This window comes from Hetaerina americana, unplaced genomic scaffold, assembly GCF_022747635.1.
Source record: "Hetaerina americana unplaced genomic scaffold, ioHetAmer1.1.p SCAF_3, whole genome shotgun sequence".
NCBI lineage: Eukaryota > Metazoa > Arthropoda > Insecta > Odonata > Calopterygidae > Hetaerina > Hetaerina americana.
In genome coordinates, this window is record NW_027286874.1 from 32653781 (window position 1) to 32672008 (window position 18228).

General features: G+C 36.5%; 1 protein-coding gene across 1 annotated transcript in view; it reads right to left on the bottom strand.

Moving 5' to 3' along the window:
• LOC139689986 (C3 and PZP-like alpha-2-macroglobulin domain-containing protein 8) overlaps positions 1-18228 on the bottom strand; it is a 224310-nt gene that overhangs the window by 65219 nt on the left and 140863 nt on the right. Inside the window, exons 3-9 of the mRNA XM_071587150.1 lie at positions 11603-11728; positions 10258-10490; positions 5813-5968; positions 4560-4688; positions 3786-4027; positions 3370-3487; positions 2274-2899 (exon numbers count right to left, since the gene is read on the bottom strand). Coding sequence (XP_071443251.1) covers positions 2274-2899; positions 3370-3487; positions 3786-4027; positions 4560-4688; positions 5813-5968; positions 10258-10490; positions 11603-11728 — 1630 coding nt within the window. The remainder of the gene's footprint in view (positions 1-2273; positions 2900-3369; positions 3488-3785; positions 4028-4559; positions 4689-5812; positions 5969-10257; positions 10491-11602; positions 11729-18228) is intronic.

Consider the following 18228-nt stretch of genomic DNA (forward strand, 5'->3'; position numbering starts at 1 on the left):
AATCAATTAAAAATAAGAACTTTACCTATGTGATAATTAGTTTGCTGAAGTATCATTAAAAATAATAAATTCAGAGGGCAAGTGGGTTGACTTAATTTCGTAGAATAAGGGAACATAGTATTGTTGTTACTCATCGAGCACAAACTAAAATTACAGTAGTTTATAGTACTATTTAGGGTGTATTATGCTATGCAATGCTAATGCATATTTAGGGTATATTTAGAAAAACTACTCTTTTTATTTAGCTTGCGAAACTATTAAGGCGATTTTTCAAATTAAGGTTTCCTGTTTAATGTTAAGTCTTCATTAAATAAGAGGGTAGTTAGAAAGGTTCTCGCAATCACCACCAGATGTCAGCGATAGCCCAACGAATTTTCCCGCCTAGTAATAGGTAATTTTTTATGAGTATACATTCACGCGTCATTGCTTTGGGAAGAGTTCTATGGTGCTGACGCCTCGCTGCTGGTGTTTCCGTCTCGTGATTTGTGAAGATAGAAAAAATTGAGATTCGAGCAGTGATAAAATACGTCAAAAAGAAAGGCATGAAAGCAAATAACTTACCGACTTTCAGAATTCTCTGGAGGACTCTGTTCCTTTATGATGAACTGCTGCCAAGTGGGTTTAATTTTGATTGGGGCAGCTTAGATGATGATCCGCGTAGTGGTCGGCCAAAATGTACCACTACCCCAGAAATTATTGCGGAAATGAATTAAATGGTCATTGGGATCGAAACTGAAGGTGTGAGAAATCGCTGAATCCGTGGTGATGTCATCTGAACGGGCATATCACATTTTAGCAGTGGATTTGGATATGAGAAAATTATCTGCTAGATGGGTGCCGCGACTCGACGCAGACGCAAACGCATCCGAATGGAAATTTCCGCACAATGTTTGACCCGTTTTAAGAGCAGTCAACAAGATTTTCTCTAACGTTTTGTTACCAAAGACAAAACTTGGGTCCAATACTGTACCACAGAGGCCAAACAGCAGTCATAGCAGTGGAAACATGTAGACTCACCATCACCAAAGCAAGCAAAGGCAATATGTTTGCCCGGAAAGGTGATGGTTTTACTTTTCTGGGATGTGAAAGGGACTCTGCTGATATACTATCTGATTTTCTTCCCACTGGTCAAAAAATTACTGGAAAATATTACGCTACCCTTCTGAACTAAATACAGAAAAAGATACAAGAAAAAAGGCAAGGTTTGGCAAGGAAGAAAATCATCTTCCATCAAGACAATACATACCCATACCCAAGAGTCGTTGCCATGGTAAAAATAGGTGAACTAAGATACGAATGCACGAGTCGGGCATCGAAACGTAGGCCAACATGGAACGTGCATCGTCTTCAGGGATGGGTCCCTGAAGACGATGCACGAGTCGGGCATCGAAACGTTGGCCAACATGGATCCCCTGACCCGGTGGAAGACCCGAGAAAACTTCATCAAGAATATACACCGGGAAAGCACCAGATCTTACTAAAATACGAATTGATGCCGCAATCACTTTATTCGTCTGATTCGGCTCCATCAGATTTCCATCCGTGCCACAAGCTCGAACATTTTCTCGTTGGACTAAGATTCTCTTCAAACAAAGAAATAAGAGCCATAGTGGACGGGTATTTTGCAAGCTTGAAGGAATCTAATGTTTGAGATAGGATCAAGACTTTGGATCATCGCTGGTTCGAAAGCATTAGTGCACAGAGAGACTACATTAAAAAATGAAAAAGTTTCAATGAAGTCATTAATTTCTATTCCATTCCGATAACTTTTCTAATTACCCTCCTATATACCTTTATTTTCTTCTAAGGTTACAGTGAATAAGAGTGAGAGAAACAGAACTGTGAAAGTGGTGCTACACCAAACAATTTGACTAAATGGGCTGCCGAGAATTCAGCTATATCTCCTACATATCAAGCTAATTCTTTCCGAGAACATTTAACAAACCAATTTTCCCACTCCTATTCTCTGTTGAAATTGCTGCCTTCATCTGAACTTCGCAAGTCACGAAGAAAATGTTCGCGGAAAAAAAGAACAATCTCCAGGGGCCATCGGAATTGAACGAGTGAGCAAGTCGAGGTTCGTTATAATTAGAAGACTCATTCGGGCCGCGGCCGCGAAGGGAAGTGGAAGGAAGGATGAGGTGAGGTGGCTGCAGAGGAATGTTGGACGGGAGGGGTGGCGAGCACTCTTCGGGGGATAATTTCCAAATTTAATTAACAGGGAGGTAAGGAGGAACGAGAGAAGCAGTTTAAACTCTAGACAACCCTTTTACCTGTAATTAAAGCATTTCCACACCCACAGTTGTTCCAGCCCCACTCCTCTAACCACTCCCTCCAGGAGCTTCTGTTGGAGTCGCTTGGATATCGCTGGCTTCCCCCCGGACCCGCCTCCCTCCTCCTTCTTCGCATCTCCCGCCGCCCCCACTGCTATCCCCGACGCCCTCTTCGCCGTCTCCATGGCAACTTCCCAGAGGCGGGGCGGACGCTCGGAGCACCTCCTCCTCGCGTATCCGATGCCCGCCTCCTCAAAGTCCATGTCAGGGTTGGCCGTGGCAGGCACTCGGCCCTCATCCACGTCCGCCGCGGATAGTAGCCGACCCCCCTCCTTGGGACCGGCGGCTCCCCCTTCACCACTCGCCTCCCCCACGGTCGCCTCACTTAGAGACTTCGGACGGAGCCTCCCGCGGCCGGACGGGATCCTCGTCTTGAACCTCTTCCTCCCGGACGGGTCCTCGGCGATCCTGCCTCCCATCTCGGCCGGCCCATCCCCCTTGCCGTCTGAAGCTGCCCTCCCGCCGATGAGGCACACCAGGGCCCCCGGTTCGGCTGCCGACACGCGCACCTCCATTTCCTCGGATACCAGCCAAAGGTCTTTCGGGTCTTCATGCTCGAGAGTCACCTTTAAAGGAATTCCCCGTCATAACTGCTGCCTGTTCGGCGGAGTGCACATATGATTTTACATTAATTGTACCACTTTCAGAAAGGCCTGTGGCCTTTTTCGCCTCGATATATTTTTCAGCACGAGGGTGGTTTATTAGTCAGAAATGAAAATTTGAAGTTACTCCGTATGCGTTTTTTTAGGAACTTTTAACTTGTATCTCTTATTAGAGAGACAGGGAACAGTGAGCATGCCAATAAGAATTTTGTTTCATGGAAACATCTTGGTTACGATTTTATGTTTTTTGTATTGAAATTTACAACCGGAGACTGAATTGGATTGATCTTTAATCAAAGAATTTGGTTCGTTATTTGAGTTCATATCGTTTTTCACTATTACCTTCGCTTACATTACAAACTTACTATCTACGAAATAAATTAAATTTTCCATTATGCCATTGAACGCCAAAATGATTATGTAACCAAAAATACCTGTTTCTGGTGTAAGTTGATATCAAAGCTGACTACATCACTTATAGGCTCTCCATCTTCTGTTATGTAGTAAACTAACAAGTGGCTAACTGGAGCCATAACAGCTTGCACTGTAAAGCTAAACAAAGAAAAACAAACGAAATCTGTTAATTTTCAACTCCTTGTTTGATAAAATCTAACCTACCAAGCAAGATCCCATCCTAATTCTAATACAGAACATTTTGCAACTTCAACTCGTTAATGAAAAGTTAATAATAAATTGTTAATGTTTGATTTCATTGGTGGCCAAAGACAATGAAGCTCCCTCAACCACTTGAATTACTGATAATTAGGTGCTTAGTAAAAAAGATAATTAATTTGAGGTGATATAACAATGACTGTGGACTCGGGCGGAATATTTTAAGATTAGTCTTCACCTGAAGTAAACTCGGCACATAGCAGATCCCTCGAGGTTCAGTATTGTGGCGTTTCCCTCAGTTGGCTCCGAGTCGTACCTGGCCTCTCCTCCTCCGCCCCTCTCCACCGCGTTCCGCCACTTCCCTGTCTCCACGTGTCTCTCATTCCAGTAGTTTACTTGGCCGTTTGTCGTGACCACCATTTGGAAGTTCTTGTCACACGGGCAGGTTGACAGAATTGCCGCCTTGGCAACTTCGCCCGGCTAGAAAATTGATTTACGACCACGGCTGTAGTTTCCGTAAGTTTTAATGCGAATGCATCTTATAATCCCATTTTAAGCCACGATATACATTCGTGAAAAAACTAAAATCAATTGGCTTTACATTTGGGATGCTTTTATTTTAATACATTCAAAACAAGATGATAGAGAGCTAAAGCTCTGCACCAGACCAGAAATCTTATAATGGAAGACATTGTAACAAATGATTTGCGAGATATGGATACTCAATCAAGATATGTGCTTTAAACACTATGTTCTTGGCATTCTATTTGCTGGCCATTTGTCATTACACAATAATGTCTCTGTTGCTGAGATTGTTTGTAATTTATTAATAAAGAATCATTGATATTGATTATATTACTAAATCGTCATTCATAATGATATTTTTTGGAGTTGATTCACATATTTGCCAAAACTCAGGGTTCTAAAAATTACCAAGTGGGGTGTTATTTTAAACCAACTGTAATAATAGCTTAATGATAATTTCATTAATGCATGACATGGCAAGATTTACCTCCATGGTTTGCTCCATTCCCTCTATGATAATGTAACAGTCAGACGAGGAATTCCATTTCCTAATAGGCTCCCGTGCAAGAACATAGTGACTGTCTATTTCTTTTCCTTCAACGGAGACGAGCTCGGCCTGTGAATATATTTGTAGATAATAAAACACTTGGTGGAAAGAAGGGTATCAAGAGAGAGTTGATAATGAAATCATAGAAAAATGTTGAACATTGGAATATTAGAGAGGTTTCTAGAAAGATGTATTATTTTAGTAATAAAAACCATCTTCAGTCAGAATTATTTCAATGGAGACAAAATGATTTTGCCTCTTCACTTTTTGTAATACTAGAGGATATTATTGGATACAGGCCCCTATTGCAGATATTTATGAGGATTGATATTAAAAATTATGTGGATGAGCTAAAATAATTTTTTACAATTTGATTTTTTTTATTCTATGAGAAAATCTCTTTCCTTATTTGGAGATATTAATGCAAGTTATTTACAATGAATTTGCCATTTATTAGCACAATGGCGATGTATAATGATTAATGAGTAAAAATAATATATATGTAGCATGAACCTAGCTAATTTTCTCGGATGATGAAACGATGAAGCTCATAGTTGTAAATTAAACTTTTAAATTTGTGCGTCGTTTAATTGTATTTAACGACGCCGAGTAGCGCTTCACCTATTTGACGTCCAACACAGAAAAAAAATAAATAATCAAAGGTATTTCGTGGGAATTTAAAGAAAACCTATAGCAATTGAAAATATTTTACGAATTTTTGATAATCATTACATGGTAGAATGATACTCAATTTAAGCATACACTGTAATAAGATGGTTAATCGATAGCTAAGAGAATGAACTCATGTCTTTAATTATCATTTAAAAAAGAATTCATTAATTAGGAAAATAAGAGTTACCCATATAGCTAGAATATGAAAATTATTTTTCGTCAAAGTTTTAATGAGATTAAGACTGATTGATACAGTTAGCATTTATGAATTATCATTTTATAAAGTGAAATGTATTCATAATAACATGCCTAAAAATGAAGATATCAAATAATGTGTTAATTAAATTTAAAAGAAGCCCAATAATTTTTATTTTGACATATTTTAAAAATGCCTCTTCAATGTATATTATTACTTTTAACACGAAATTTATATGTTTTGGTCTTTCGACTCTTTTTTTAAGATACTAGAAAAACCGTATAAGGGCTTAAGATGACATAATTTTTGCATAAAAATATACTACCTGAATTATAATAACTTCACTATCTGCAAGAATAGCAGGCACCACAAATGTTCCTTCGCCGGATGTAATTTCGATGTCCTGACTATAGATGGCTGTAGTGTTGTCATACACCTTCACTCTCACTCTGACGGAGTTTTCAGTGCTGACTGCTTCCACCTATTAGGAGAAAAATTTTGATTCTGTGAAATTCATATTTTCTCCATGAACACGTTTTATCTGCTCATTTATACACTCGCGCCTTGCACACGCTTAATTGACAAGTGCATGGATAAAAATAAAGCTCAACTCAGAAACTCTTTGAAAGTTTAACTGTTCTGAGAAATCCGTGAATTCATGTGAAGAAAAACACCGGAAATTAACTTGTGACATAACGCTACAAACCTTGTATGCTTTGAGGCGCATAACCATGAATGTATTTTGTAATGATCCTGAAGGAAGGATACGGGAGGGGGGCCAGCATCCTTTGCTAATTGGGCCTCTCCGTAATTCACGTTATAACCTCAATCATTTCGTAATCCAAGCACTTCACGTAAATAGATGAGTTAGGGCTCAACGAAAAATTCCAACTCCCTTTCGCAAGCATCCCTAATACCCTCAGGAACGTATTTGCTTAAACACTTGCTTAGCATCTCGAAAGTTTGGGAGAAATTGTGCAGCAAGTTTTGGCGGGATTTCTAAAGTTGTTGATGTATAGGACCTGTTCCTCGCAATCGGCCCTTCCACTCTTCCGGTCCTCAACTCTTACAGCGTTTCACAACTAATACAAACTTCCTGATCCCTTTGGAACTATTCTCTCCGCCTCCTCCTTCATCCCATTCGTACTCCGTAATGCTGTTAGCATCTCCTCCCGTATCCTCTTCAATTCCTCTCTTGAAACCCGCCACGGTCGGGCCAGATTCATTCAGCGGGACCCAGCTCAAACTTCCAAGGGGCTAATTTCATTTACTACATTAGTTTATCTAATGCTAAAAATAGGAGAGACAAAAAGATAATTCTGTTGGGATTAGGGAGGGAGTAAAAGTTATCTTAAAAAGGTTAAATCGCCGCCAAAGTGGGACTATTATCCTTTAAAATATTGGCGTATATTAATTTAAAATACTTTTTTACGAAATACTGGTTTATTTAAAAACTAAAATTTTAGGTATTTAGGAACAGGCTAAATAATTCAAAAATGACGACCAAACTATTGAAAATATTATTAATATTTTGGTATTTATAATTATATTAATATATTATACAAATGTTATTAATATAATGGTATTTTATTGGCCAATCTAAGGCGTAACCAGAGACTTGCTTACTTTAATGTATTCTAGGATGACATATTGTAACCTCTCTTATTCGCGTTGTCAACTTTAGGTGGGTTAAGATTTGTCCGTGATGTTATTGCATTAATTCGTGAAGTTTGTCGTAAATACGTGCAATTTTTGTGGTTCATTAGTAAGGTGTCTTCAAGTATTATTCTCCAGAATTGCATTGACTTTCATGTACGGAGTGAGGTAAAGAGAGTCGCAAATGGAAATATTATTATTTATTTACCACTGAACAAAACGATAGAATGAAGATTTTAAAAGGCATTTCAGAAGATAACCAGGAAAAGAAACGGAGGATTACTCAATGTGATGGACAAATAATTGGTTTTATATTTAATTCATTTGACTAAATAAAGTAAGCTCATCGAGTCAAAATTTATCTGGCTATTGGTAGTATTTTTATACAATTATCCAGAAACTATTTCCTTGAAGGGCAAATAAAAAAAGGATCTATTCCTGTGTTTCGGTATTTTCATATGAAAGGATAAACCCAAAAAGGAGATTTACATAATTTTAATCCTATGCTACACGCTCATACTATCTTGTAAACATTTGCAAGTGACAATATTTTCGATCACAATTTCAACCACAGGAAATTTCAATACTTTCAACCAAAATAGAGGTGAATAATCTTATTACGTTATTAGTTGACGAAAGAAAACATTTTACGTACTTTTTTTTAACACATTTGTCGATGCTAAGTCCAAATTATTTGCTTTAAAAACGTAATCCAGGGAGTTTTTCGGTATATAATACATACTAAATGGTACGGAAATTAATTTCCATGATGGGTTAAAGAACCATTGTGTTTCAAGTAAAATGAAAGTAATATGGGGTTTTTACTTCTCATATACACTACATAATATAAGCTTTTTTTCTAGATCTTCAATTAAGTAATGTTTTTCTTTATTTGATGTGAATAACCTGGCACAATAGATTTCACATAAAATTTCCGTTAACCCTGTATATTGCAATTGAATTAAACTCCTTTGATATTGATTCTCTGACTCAATCAGATTCCAAGTCAAAGATAAATTAAATAATATATTATATGACGGTAACTTTAAAATGCAGTATGCTAAATTAATACATTTCAAGTATCAGGAAAAGTTAAATTAGGGAGCAGAGAGATAGTTTTTGGTTTACCAGCGCAGACAGAGATGATTTTTGTTGAATATATCCATGAAAACGATCTCCTGCTATTCGGGAATTTTTGAAAACCTTATTTGATGTGATTGTATTCTTTTCTCATAAATTATAAGCCACCTTATTTGTGCAATAAATCCAAAAGTTTTCTATTTTACTGAGTTGACTTAAACATTTTAGTCAACTCGAAGAAGTTGTCCGCCGAAAGAAACATTTTGAGAAAGAAGAAAGACATTCGACTCACAACATCTCCAATAGATTTTATGGCAAATCGGAACTTCGTCTGTGTTCTCTTGCACAGCATTCGTTTGTTAACCTTCCCCGTCATCATGCAAAGTGAATCATAGCATATAAATAAACTGGCACCTGACGTAAAATGAAGACGGCGCAGGTGTTACAGCTCTTTTCAGAAAGTCTCTCGGAAGTGTTTTCAAGTCAAATAAGGGTCCCATCTGTTCTGTTTAAAATTTTCTTCAAAGTTTTGTGTGGCGCAAATTCTAAAAGGATGGATCGAGCTCAAATAAGCTTATTGGATTCTTAGTTGAGGAAAGAAAATGTACCTCTACTGCCTTTTTGAACACAGGCGTGAATTCTTTGCTCAAATTATTTGCCAGCAAAACTGTTATCAATTATATTCCATGAGTTCAAACATCATTTATCCCATTTAGACAGAATTTAAGATATAATTAGTATGTTATAAATTATACTAGTTATAAAACTCACAAGTTATAAATGTGAGTTTTAAGTTATACATGTGTAAGTTATTCGGTAATATGGTTTCAGGTAATTCTTAGTGGTATTCATCTAAACATTAACTGTAAAAAGAATTAGATCATGATTTTATAATTTTGAATTTCAGGAGAAAATAATTTCCATGATTAGAAAAATGTGATGTTAAATATTTAATTTAAATTTTTGACTGACTAATGATTTTTCTAAATCGACCGTAAGAGAATTTGCATTACTTTAATTTTTATCACTAATTGATACCAGATCTACACGATGAAACAAATTAAAATGAGACTTAAAATCTTGGCTCTCTTATTTAAACACAAGATTTAACGCTCTAAAAAGGTGAGAATATGACTCATTTCCAAAGTGTGAACTAGAGCTTCCTTAAATACCACTGCACTTGAATTTTTTACATTTATAAAGTCTTCGTATGCACAATTGCGGTTATATACAACCTTATGAATTATATTTCTTGTATTGAATTTTCCCTACACTTTGAATTTGATACAATATGTCCTTCCAAATCAAAGCACAGTCTCGTATTAAGCGAGAAATTCAAATCCATCATTTTAGATAAGATTCATACATAACGGTTGCACAGTGGAGACTTTGGTTAATAATGGGTTTACCATAACCTTACATTTTTCAGTAATAGTAACACTTTGATATTATCTTTTTTTGATAAAGAATGGGAAACCTCATATTGGAAATCAAAAGTCTGCAGGAATAAAATTTCACAAAATTAATAGATTTTCGATTTCTCAATATGAAATAACAATTTATCATGAAGTTCTAGTACATATTTTTCTGCCAAAGGTAATTGGAAAACACTAGGCCTGAAAAGGCAGTGGAAACATTCCAGCTGATGTGCATAATTGTTCTTGCGAGTGGGTGGATAATAAGAGATTGTGGCGTTAATGAGTCTTAAAATTACACGCGATCCGCTAAAAATACCAACAAATAAAAGAGATGTTTGTGTATAATGAGAATATTTAAAGGTTACTTAATAATCAAGTAGTATTATGAATAGCATAATTTTTATTTTTTTAAACAGTTTCCCCCAGTTCATTTACCTGTCGTAACCGAAAACATAATAGTAATTATCAAATATTTATAATTCCATTTGAGTGAACTTAAAAACAATTCCACTTCGTAACTTTTTGATTTGATGCTGTCGTTTTTCGGTACATTTTCACTGAATCAGTTCCCAATGAACCGTTATGAGCAGGAAAAATATTTATTTATACGACTCACCTTGCCCACGAAAGGTAGACCGGGCTTGTACAGCCTTCGCATCTCTGGTCCAAAGCGCAGCTCCACAAAGTGTTCCTCCGCCATGGCCACTTCGGAAGTCTCTCCCGGGCTATCTTCCAGGGTTACATTCACTGCGGATGAGAACCTCTCCGAAGGCTCTCCGACGTCCACTCGGATCGTCCACCTCCCAGTCCTCGCGGCGTGTGACAGCGGAAGGGAGAAAGTCCTCACTCCTTGTCAACGGAAGCAAGAAAGAGGTTACGTATAGTCTGGGAAAACCATCTCTCATGGGAGAAATGTAGCCACCACTCCGGCACTTTTCACCGAAATCGAAAGCCTCATTGAACAAAACTTTAGCATAGTAATGATAGTGAAATTCTACTGATAAAAAATGCTGAAGATAAGTTTTGCAAATAAAATAAATGGGCCCGGCTTGCGTAATGATTTAGATTAATGATGAAGCTCGGGTGGCTGACACTGACGGCATAATAAAATGAGCCTGAGCTACTATTGCTTGTAAAATATTGAAATTTTAGAACTAAATTAAACTTAATAAAATCGATCTAAAATTCTAATGAATATACAGGCTGTAGTAGCTTATACCACTTCATTACTTTATGTTGACAATTAAGTTGTCCGAGGTTAGCATACATTTTACAAATTTTGCAATCCAGTTTGCACATTGACTGGAATAGAGGTTTCATCCTATAAAACTCACATAATACCTATAATACAATGGCCATTTAAGGACATAAACACCGGCAACAAAAAGAATAAGTCAGAAAAATAGGGACAAAAAACAGATACCTAAAAAAATTATATTACTGATGTTTCTTGGTTAAATGAATTTTAATCTTGAAAAATTTATTATTTTTGAATCAATTTTGATAAATGTAGATAATATTAGCCGAAAACATATAACTGATTAGCTCATGTGCATCACGCGCGTCACAATGTTCATTATATTTTTCATGGTAATCATCTAAATGCAAATGGGAATAAGGAAAAAAAGTGGCAACTGCTTTTAGCATAACTTCTGAAAATTTCGATGAAGGAAATATACTGCGTATTGATTTTTCAGGCGTAATGCTCGTAAATGCCATCTGATTTGGTTGATATTTTTAGTTTTCATTGTTTTGATTTTTTTCCATAAATTTTCCAAGAAAAAAGGCACACCTTTTGAAATGTGATATCTAAAACATGATTAAGTTCAAAGCTGGAAAAAGTATAGTTGTGAATTTACAATAGATATTTAATTTTAATAAGCTAATAAAAGGTTATTGACGTTGTGGATATTAAGGCAATTTTTTTTATCGTTGGCATGAGCTCATGGGTGAATAACTACCTTCATCCAAGGGAACTTCCTCCCAGACGGTCACGCTGTTGCCAATTGGATCGTGCACCGTAATCCTGCCCAATACGTTGACTGGAACCCGTAGATCATGATCCAATGCCAGGACCCAAAATATAACTGAAAATAAGAGAAAGCACTGTAAATTTGACATTCTCAAGAACGGAAGAATAAGGTTCCCTAGGAAAATAAATGAAATGATGTATTGCTCGCTTGGAAGTAGAATTTCTTTATGCTTCTTTCGAACTTTGATATCCAAGGTACCTTTTCCATAATGCAAGCGGAGAAACTTAAAATCATTGAAGTGAAGTGGAGTACATTTCCAACTCTCTCGCAAGAATAAGGACCCCCAGGACCATTGTCATTGGTTGCCTTTGGGCATATCCGACGAGTAAGGCACCAAAAATCGACCGATATCGTCCACTCAAAGTGTTTGATTTACTAGGTATTTTAAAAATTTTAAACAATGTGGTGGATCAATTTAATTAATTATAATATGATTTTGTTAGTTATTAAATAGAGTTCTACGGGTGCATTCAGAAAAATGTAGTCTAGACAGAGGTACGAGTAATTAAATGAAGATTTGTGAATGCATGAAACAAATAAATAAATTTTTCATCAGCAACTAGCGAAAAAACGTGTAAATTTGTAACTATTTACTTAAATGTAGTATCAAAACCTCATAAGTTATCACCCAATCTTTCTTTGACGGATGTTATGTTGTGGCAAACTTATGTTTGTTTCATTATTTCAGTGTTCCCGAAAAAGATATCGCACTGGTTAAATGCGGATTTGATCAAAGTTGTTTGGGAATGAGAATAAATTGTGCAAACACTGAGTACCTACTTAAATTTTGATCTTACCCTGCCTTTCTCCACCTTAGTAGTTGATACCTTAGTGTCCTATTTTGTCAAGAGTTGGTGAATAATTTTTTTTAGTGGTGGTATTGTATTTCATGTATTAGTGGTGGTATTGTACGGTTATTTCTGCACCGAAAATTCGCGTGAAAGCACAAGATGAGAGACTTTTACCGGGAGCAAAAGCTTAGTGAATGATTAAAAATGAAATCTTAGAGAATGAATTCTTGGAGAATGCTATTAAGTGCTTTCCACTATAGATGTTATCTCCCACCATGAAAGTTTCTATGACTACACTCAACGCAATCTCGTGCGTGCCTCTTTAGTTAACTCTTTATGGTGTAATTACAGGAATTGATTAAAAACATTTATATTCATTCAAAATGATTGTCATTAATTAACGATAATCATTCAAATGAGATTATTTAATGAGAAAAAAATTAAAACAAATGAAAATGTTTTTAAAAGTTAATGGTTTGCTCTTTCTGTTACTTATCTCGTTTGAACAATTTAATTCGTCCTCTTTTTTATGAAACTTCATCTTAATTGGCCTAAAAGCAATGTCGTAGTAAAAATATGATAAAGGTACTACAAATTTATTTTAAAAGTATATCACAAGAAGGCTTAAAAAAATATGTGACTTTACGCAAGGTAATTGTACTTAAAAGTAAAAAATTAGACTTTGAGTTGAATTTGAAATCTTATAATTTAGTTGGAAATTAGTTTAAACAATTATTAAAATGCTTTATAAACATACATACATTCCTCAGGTTGGTTATTCATATACTTTCTTTCAATATGAGTTACTTCAATTTAAAAAATATATCAAAGTTGTTTTGATTTTATTGATTGAACTAGTACGGGAAATATGATTGATTTTGTTGCCTACCAAATAACATCCAGACAAATAGCTATTTTATTGGCTGCAAGTAAGTTAGAGAATAATTTTTTGCTGAAATCCGATGAACAAAATCTATCTTTACGAAATAAAGTTTCTTTAAACATGTTTGAAATTTCTTGTATTAAACACAACATTCGTGCCTCAATGATTGATCAAAGATAACGTTACATATGCAATTTAGGTATTTAATAGTATTCTGTAAATGGTTATGCGCGATATTCAATGACTTCTTATCTGAGGTTGAGTATTAGCCATATAAATATTACATCAATTATCTTATCTACACGTCGATCCCTTTCGGGTTGTCAAATTAGAGAGAAGCCTTATTTTAAATTTTTTTCAGGAGACTTGATCACTTTCACTAATTTCTACCACATTACTCTATCCACTCGTATATATTTCACTTATTTCATTCATTATATCGCACCTGCCTCTCTTCACAGTAATCTCGAGACTATTTGTCTCAAGAGTCCTTTTGAACTCATTCAATTCAATCCCATTACTTTTCGATTCGTCTTTCGACTGAAATTCACTCCTTGATACGTATATTCCAAATGCCATCAATGGTCTTTCTGAGGAAATTCGCGCGATATTTATTTTTTTTGTTCACCAAACCATCTGTCGTGTATATTCTATCTACATGCACGCACAAAATAACATCCTTTTGTTCAGTTCTCTCGCTGCTAAATACCGATGATGAAATCCTCATTCCCATCCCTCTTGTCAAACTACTATCGTTTTTGAAGAGGTCATACTGGATTTTATTACTCTAACTTTGCTAAAGCTATCTTGATTTTGGCTCTGAGCCAGAAATGCCGCATCGCCAGGAGAGTTATCTTTATACTTGTAATAACACAAGCCTTATTCATCCAGCCATCTCTCACACATTTGCCCAAGTACCTTGAATAGCCATTGTCACGTTACGTATGCTTGTTTTAACACCATAATTTATTTGACGCATCTCTCAATATCCCATCGACCTTGCAATGCCCGTAGTAATTTCGCCCACTGCTTTGATAGTATTCAAAAGCTGCTCATTCAATCTGAATTTCCTAAAACTATTCTAGAATGAACCTATATTTAACTTCACTCTAATCAATAAATACACAATGAATGCTTTTGTGTATAAAATGTCTGTCCCCAAAGTAGAAGGACTTATTTTTTCCCGGATAGACGGACGGACGGGTAGCAGTTTCTCTGGCTGGGTTTGAAAGAGGGAAGTCTCAGGAAAGGCTAGAGGCCGGTGGAAATTGGCTTCCAGCCTTTGTGGAGTGCGTATCATTCATTTGCGTAACCTCTATAACGTGACCTGATGCTCCGTCATAAACCGGTTATTGGAACAGCGCAACGCCATCAATGTTTGCGTGAAACTGAGAAAACCGTGAAAGAGACTCATGGTATCCTCAAGGCTGCTAATGGTGATAACGCCATGAACGGTCAGGACCTCAAAAAGAGACGAAAATCTTGCAAGAGTGAAGTATTTGTTGGACAGGGAGCGCAGATTAAGTGTTCTCATGGTTTATGATTAACTTAGCTTTTCTAAAAGTGATATGCATCGACTTGTGATCAAAAACATGGACATGAGAAAGTTGTGTGCCAAGTTGATGCCGCAAATCCTCTCAGGCGAACAAAAGGAAACTTGGACGCGGATCCGCCAAGAGCTTCTTGATTATGTGAGTGAGGGTCCAAATTTTTCAGGCAATGCCCCATCAGACTGAGAAATGTGTGTGTGAAGTTGGTGCCGCGAGTACTCTCTGAGTAACGGAGTAAGTAACGGACTACCTGGCCCGACACAACGTGACAACCGTGCCTCAGCCACCCTAAAGCCCTGACGTTGCCTCAGAAGAATTCTTCCTCTTCCCCCAACTCACATCCGTACCAAAATGATGTCACACACGGCTCTGTGGAAGCGTTACAGTCCCTGACGAGGAGGAAACTTAGCAGCATTTCGGGCGCCACGTCCCAGAAGGCGTTCGGAGAATGGAAAACCCAGTGGCAGCGGTGTGTGGAAGTAAAATGGAGCTACTTTAAAGAATTTTGAGTGATTCTTTTTTTCCATTCTGACAAAATATTTTTTTAATCGAATCATTGCGACTATTTTTGGGACAAACCAGGTACATTAATATCTGAAGTATATTTTGAAGAGAAAACAGATGATCGTTACTTTTCCTCGACTCAGTATAAATACAAGTGCAAACCCTAGATTTGATCATGTTTATATCCCGTATTTTAACTATTTAATAGTTCTTGACTTCCGTACTACTATCTTTTCCTTAATGTAATAACAAAATTGCAGCAATTATCCGATTGTTTGGCACTACAACTTTTGCGGACTTAAGTTAAGCAAATGCACAAACGAGCATTCTGTAGCTAGAAAATTGTCATTGTTTTTACAATATCATTTTCACTTACATAATATTTCTTGTGGTCTTTTCTACCATCAAATTCATTTGACCAACTATTATATCTCTTATATTATTATATAAATCCTATTAAATCTCTCACGAGAAGTTTCTATTACATGTTAGTTCCAGAGAACATCATAACTACACTCTCTCAACTGCATTCTTCCACATACACTGTCTTTGTTTTGAAAATATCATTCATTTCCAAAGCAGCTTTTAATTTCTTCGTCTTTGGACAAATTATGCATTTTACTGCTTCTGCCATTTATAGTTCTTACTTATTTTTGGCGTAATTTTTGATTTTATTCGTATATCTTAGTCATTTTTTTACGCTCTCATCTCAGATTCCCCTCCTTCAGCTGCCGTCATTCTCTTTTATGGGCCCTTTTTGGTGCTTATAAAATCATGCACTTGCATACAATCCCACCGGGCATCATTTTTCATTCTTCCGGTCACACCTTTCCCATATACATTTTAAGAACAAAAAAAGCATTCCTTTAAAATTATTCCAAGTAATATTTGCTATTTTGCCTTCCCTTTATTTTTCTGTTCCAGCTGATTTGAGTTGGTTCAGGGTTCCCCCAGTTTCAAATCGTGCTTCATTTTACGCTTGTTGTTTACATGTTTTTCAGTTTTTAATCTAAATTAGCTTTACTCTATAAGCTTTCATACGATCCTTTATATAGATGAGATCGTCTGAAGCTTTTGTCCGACTTGTATGAATAATAGACGATATCTACGAGAGACTATTTTTATTAGTACTTATAGTATCCGTGCAACATTCCCTACCAATGGTTGCAGCTCACTGCCCGTCTATTCTGAAGCATTTACTTAATAAACACAACCCACAATCAGAGAAAGACCATAGAATCCCACTCTAGCTTTTAGTTTCTAATTAAGTCAGCATTTCTTCTAAGGGGATTGCCTTGATACCCCCAAATACTAGGAGGTATCTATGACAGCAATGATCTAGCGACTCTGTGCATTAGTAATTTTTTTAAAAGGTTTTCAGTTGAAAATTTGGTAGAAAATATGGGTGAAAAGCTGCATTAGAATAATAGTGCATTAACTGTTGTTTTATTAAGGATTGATAACTTTTCCAATCAGGTGCATAACCAATATACTCCTATAAAATTCTCTTTGAAGTCGAGTAAGAGATAATAAAATTGAAACATATGATAGCATCTAGACATCAATTGTATAAGTTGAAGCTCATTCATTTTCATTTTAGTCAGTCCTTCTTTATTTAATAATGTTTAAATAGGTACTATAGTATCCTTTACCGTATAATGTAAACCCATAAATTAATATACTACCTTGATCAAAACGTTCCCGGAATAACCACCGTGTGGCGCTCCCATCGTTCCAATTTGAGTTCTGTTTTTTTTGTTAAATTGGTACATCTGTTGTTGATATTCCCTTTAAATCTTAGTGTCATAACTTGACATTTGCAAAAGTTACGTAGCCAAGAGTACATCTATCTCTGTGTGTGTTGGCGATTTTTTACAATTGCAGAAATGGATTTAAATTTGCAACAACGAACTTGTATTAAATTTTGCGTAAAAAACGGATTTAGTGGCGCACGGACGTTGGAAATGTTGGAAAAGTGTTTCGGCAACGATTCTCTAAAAAAAACGGTCGTTTACCAGTGGCACGAGCGGTTCAGAAGTGGTCGTGAGTCAATCGAAGATGATGAACGCAGTGGCAGACCATCGACATCGAAAGTCGGTGAAAAAATTGATAAAGTAAAAGAAATGTTGGTCAATAACCGCAAATTAACCATCAGAGAAATAGCGGAGGACTTGAACATTGCCTATGGATCCGCCCAAGACATTGTTGTTAATGATTTGGGTTTCCGTCGTGTAGCAGCAAAAATACCTCAATTTCATGCAAAAAAGAGACCGTGTTGACGTCGCAAAAGACATGATTTGCGAGGCTGAATCCGATCCCACATTCATCAAAAGGATCATTACTGGAGACGAGACGTGGGTTTATGAGTACGACACGCAATCCAGACATCAGGCAAGTGAATGGCGTTCACCAAATGAGCCGAGACCAAAAAAACCACGTCGTTTTCAGTCAAAAAAGAAGGCAATGCTGACGGTTTTCATGGATTACAACGGTGTAGTGCATCATGAATTTTTGCCAGAAGGCCAGACAGTAAACAAAGAGTATTATTTGGGCGTTATGAGACGTTTGCGTGAAGCAATTCGCCGAAAGAGACCAGAAATGTGGGCAGAAAACTCGTGGATTTTGCACCATGATAACGCACCGTCGCACAGTGCTATCATTATTCGTAATTTTTTGACGAAAAATGCAACAAATACCATCCAACAGCCACCGAATTCACCTGATTTGGCTCCCTGTGACTTCTTTCTGTTCAATCGAGTTAAAAAACCATTACGGGGAACGCGTTTTAGCAGCCGAGAGGAAGTAATGGAAAAATCGCAGGAAGCA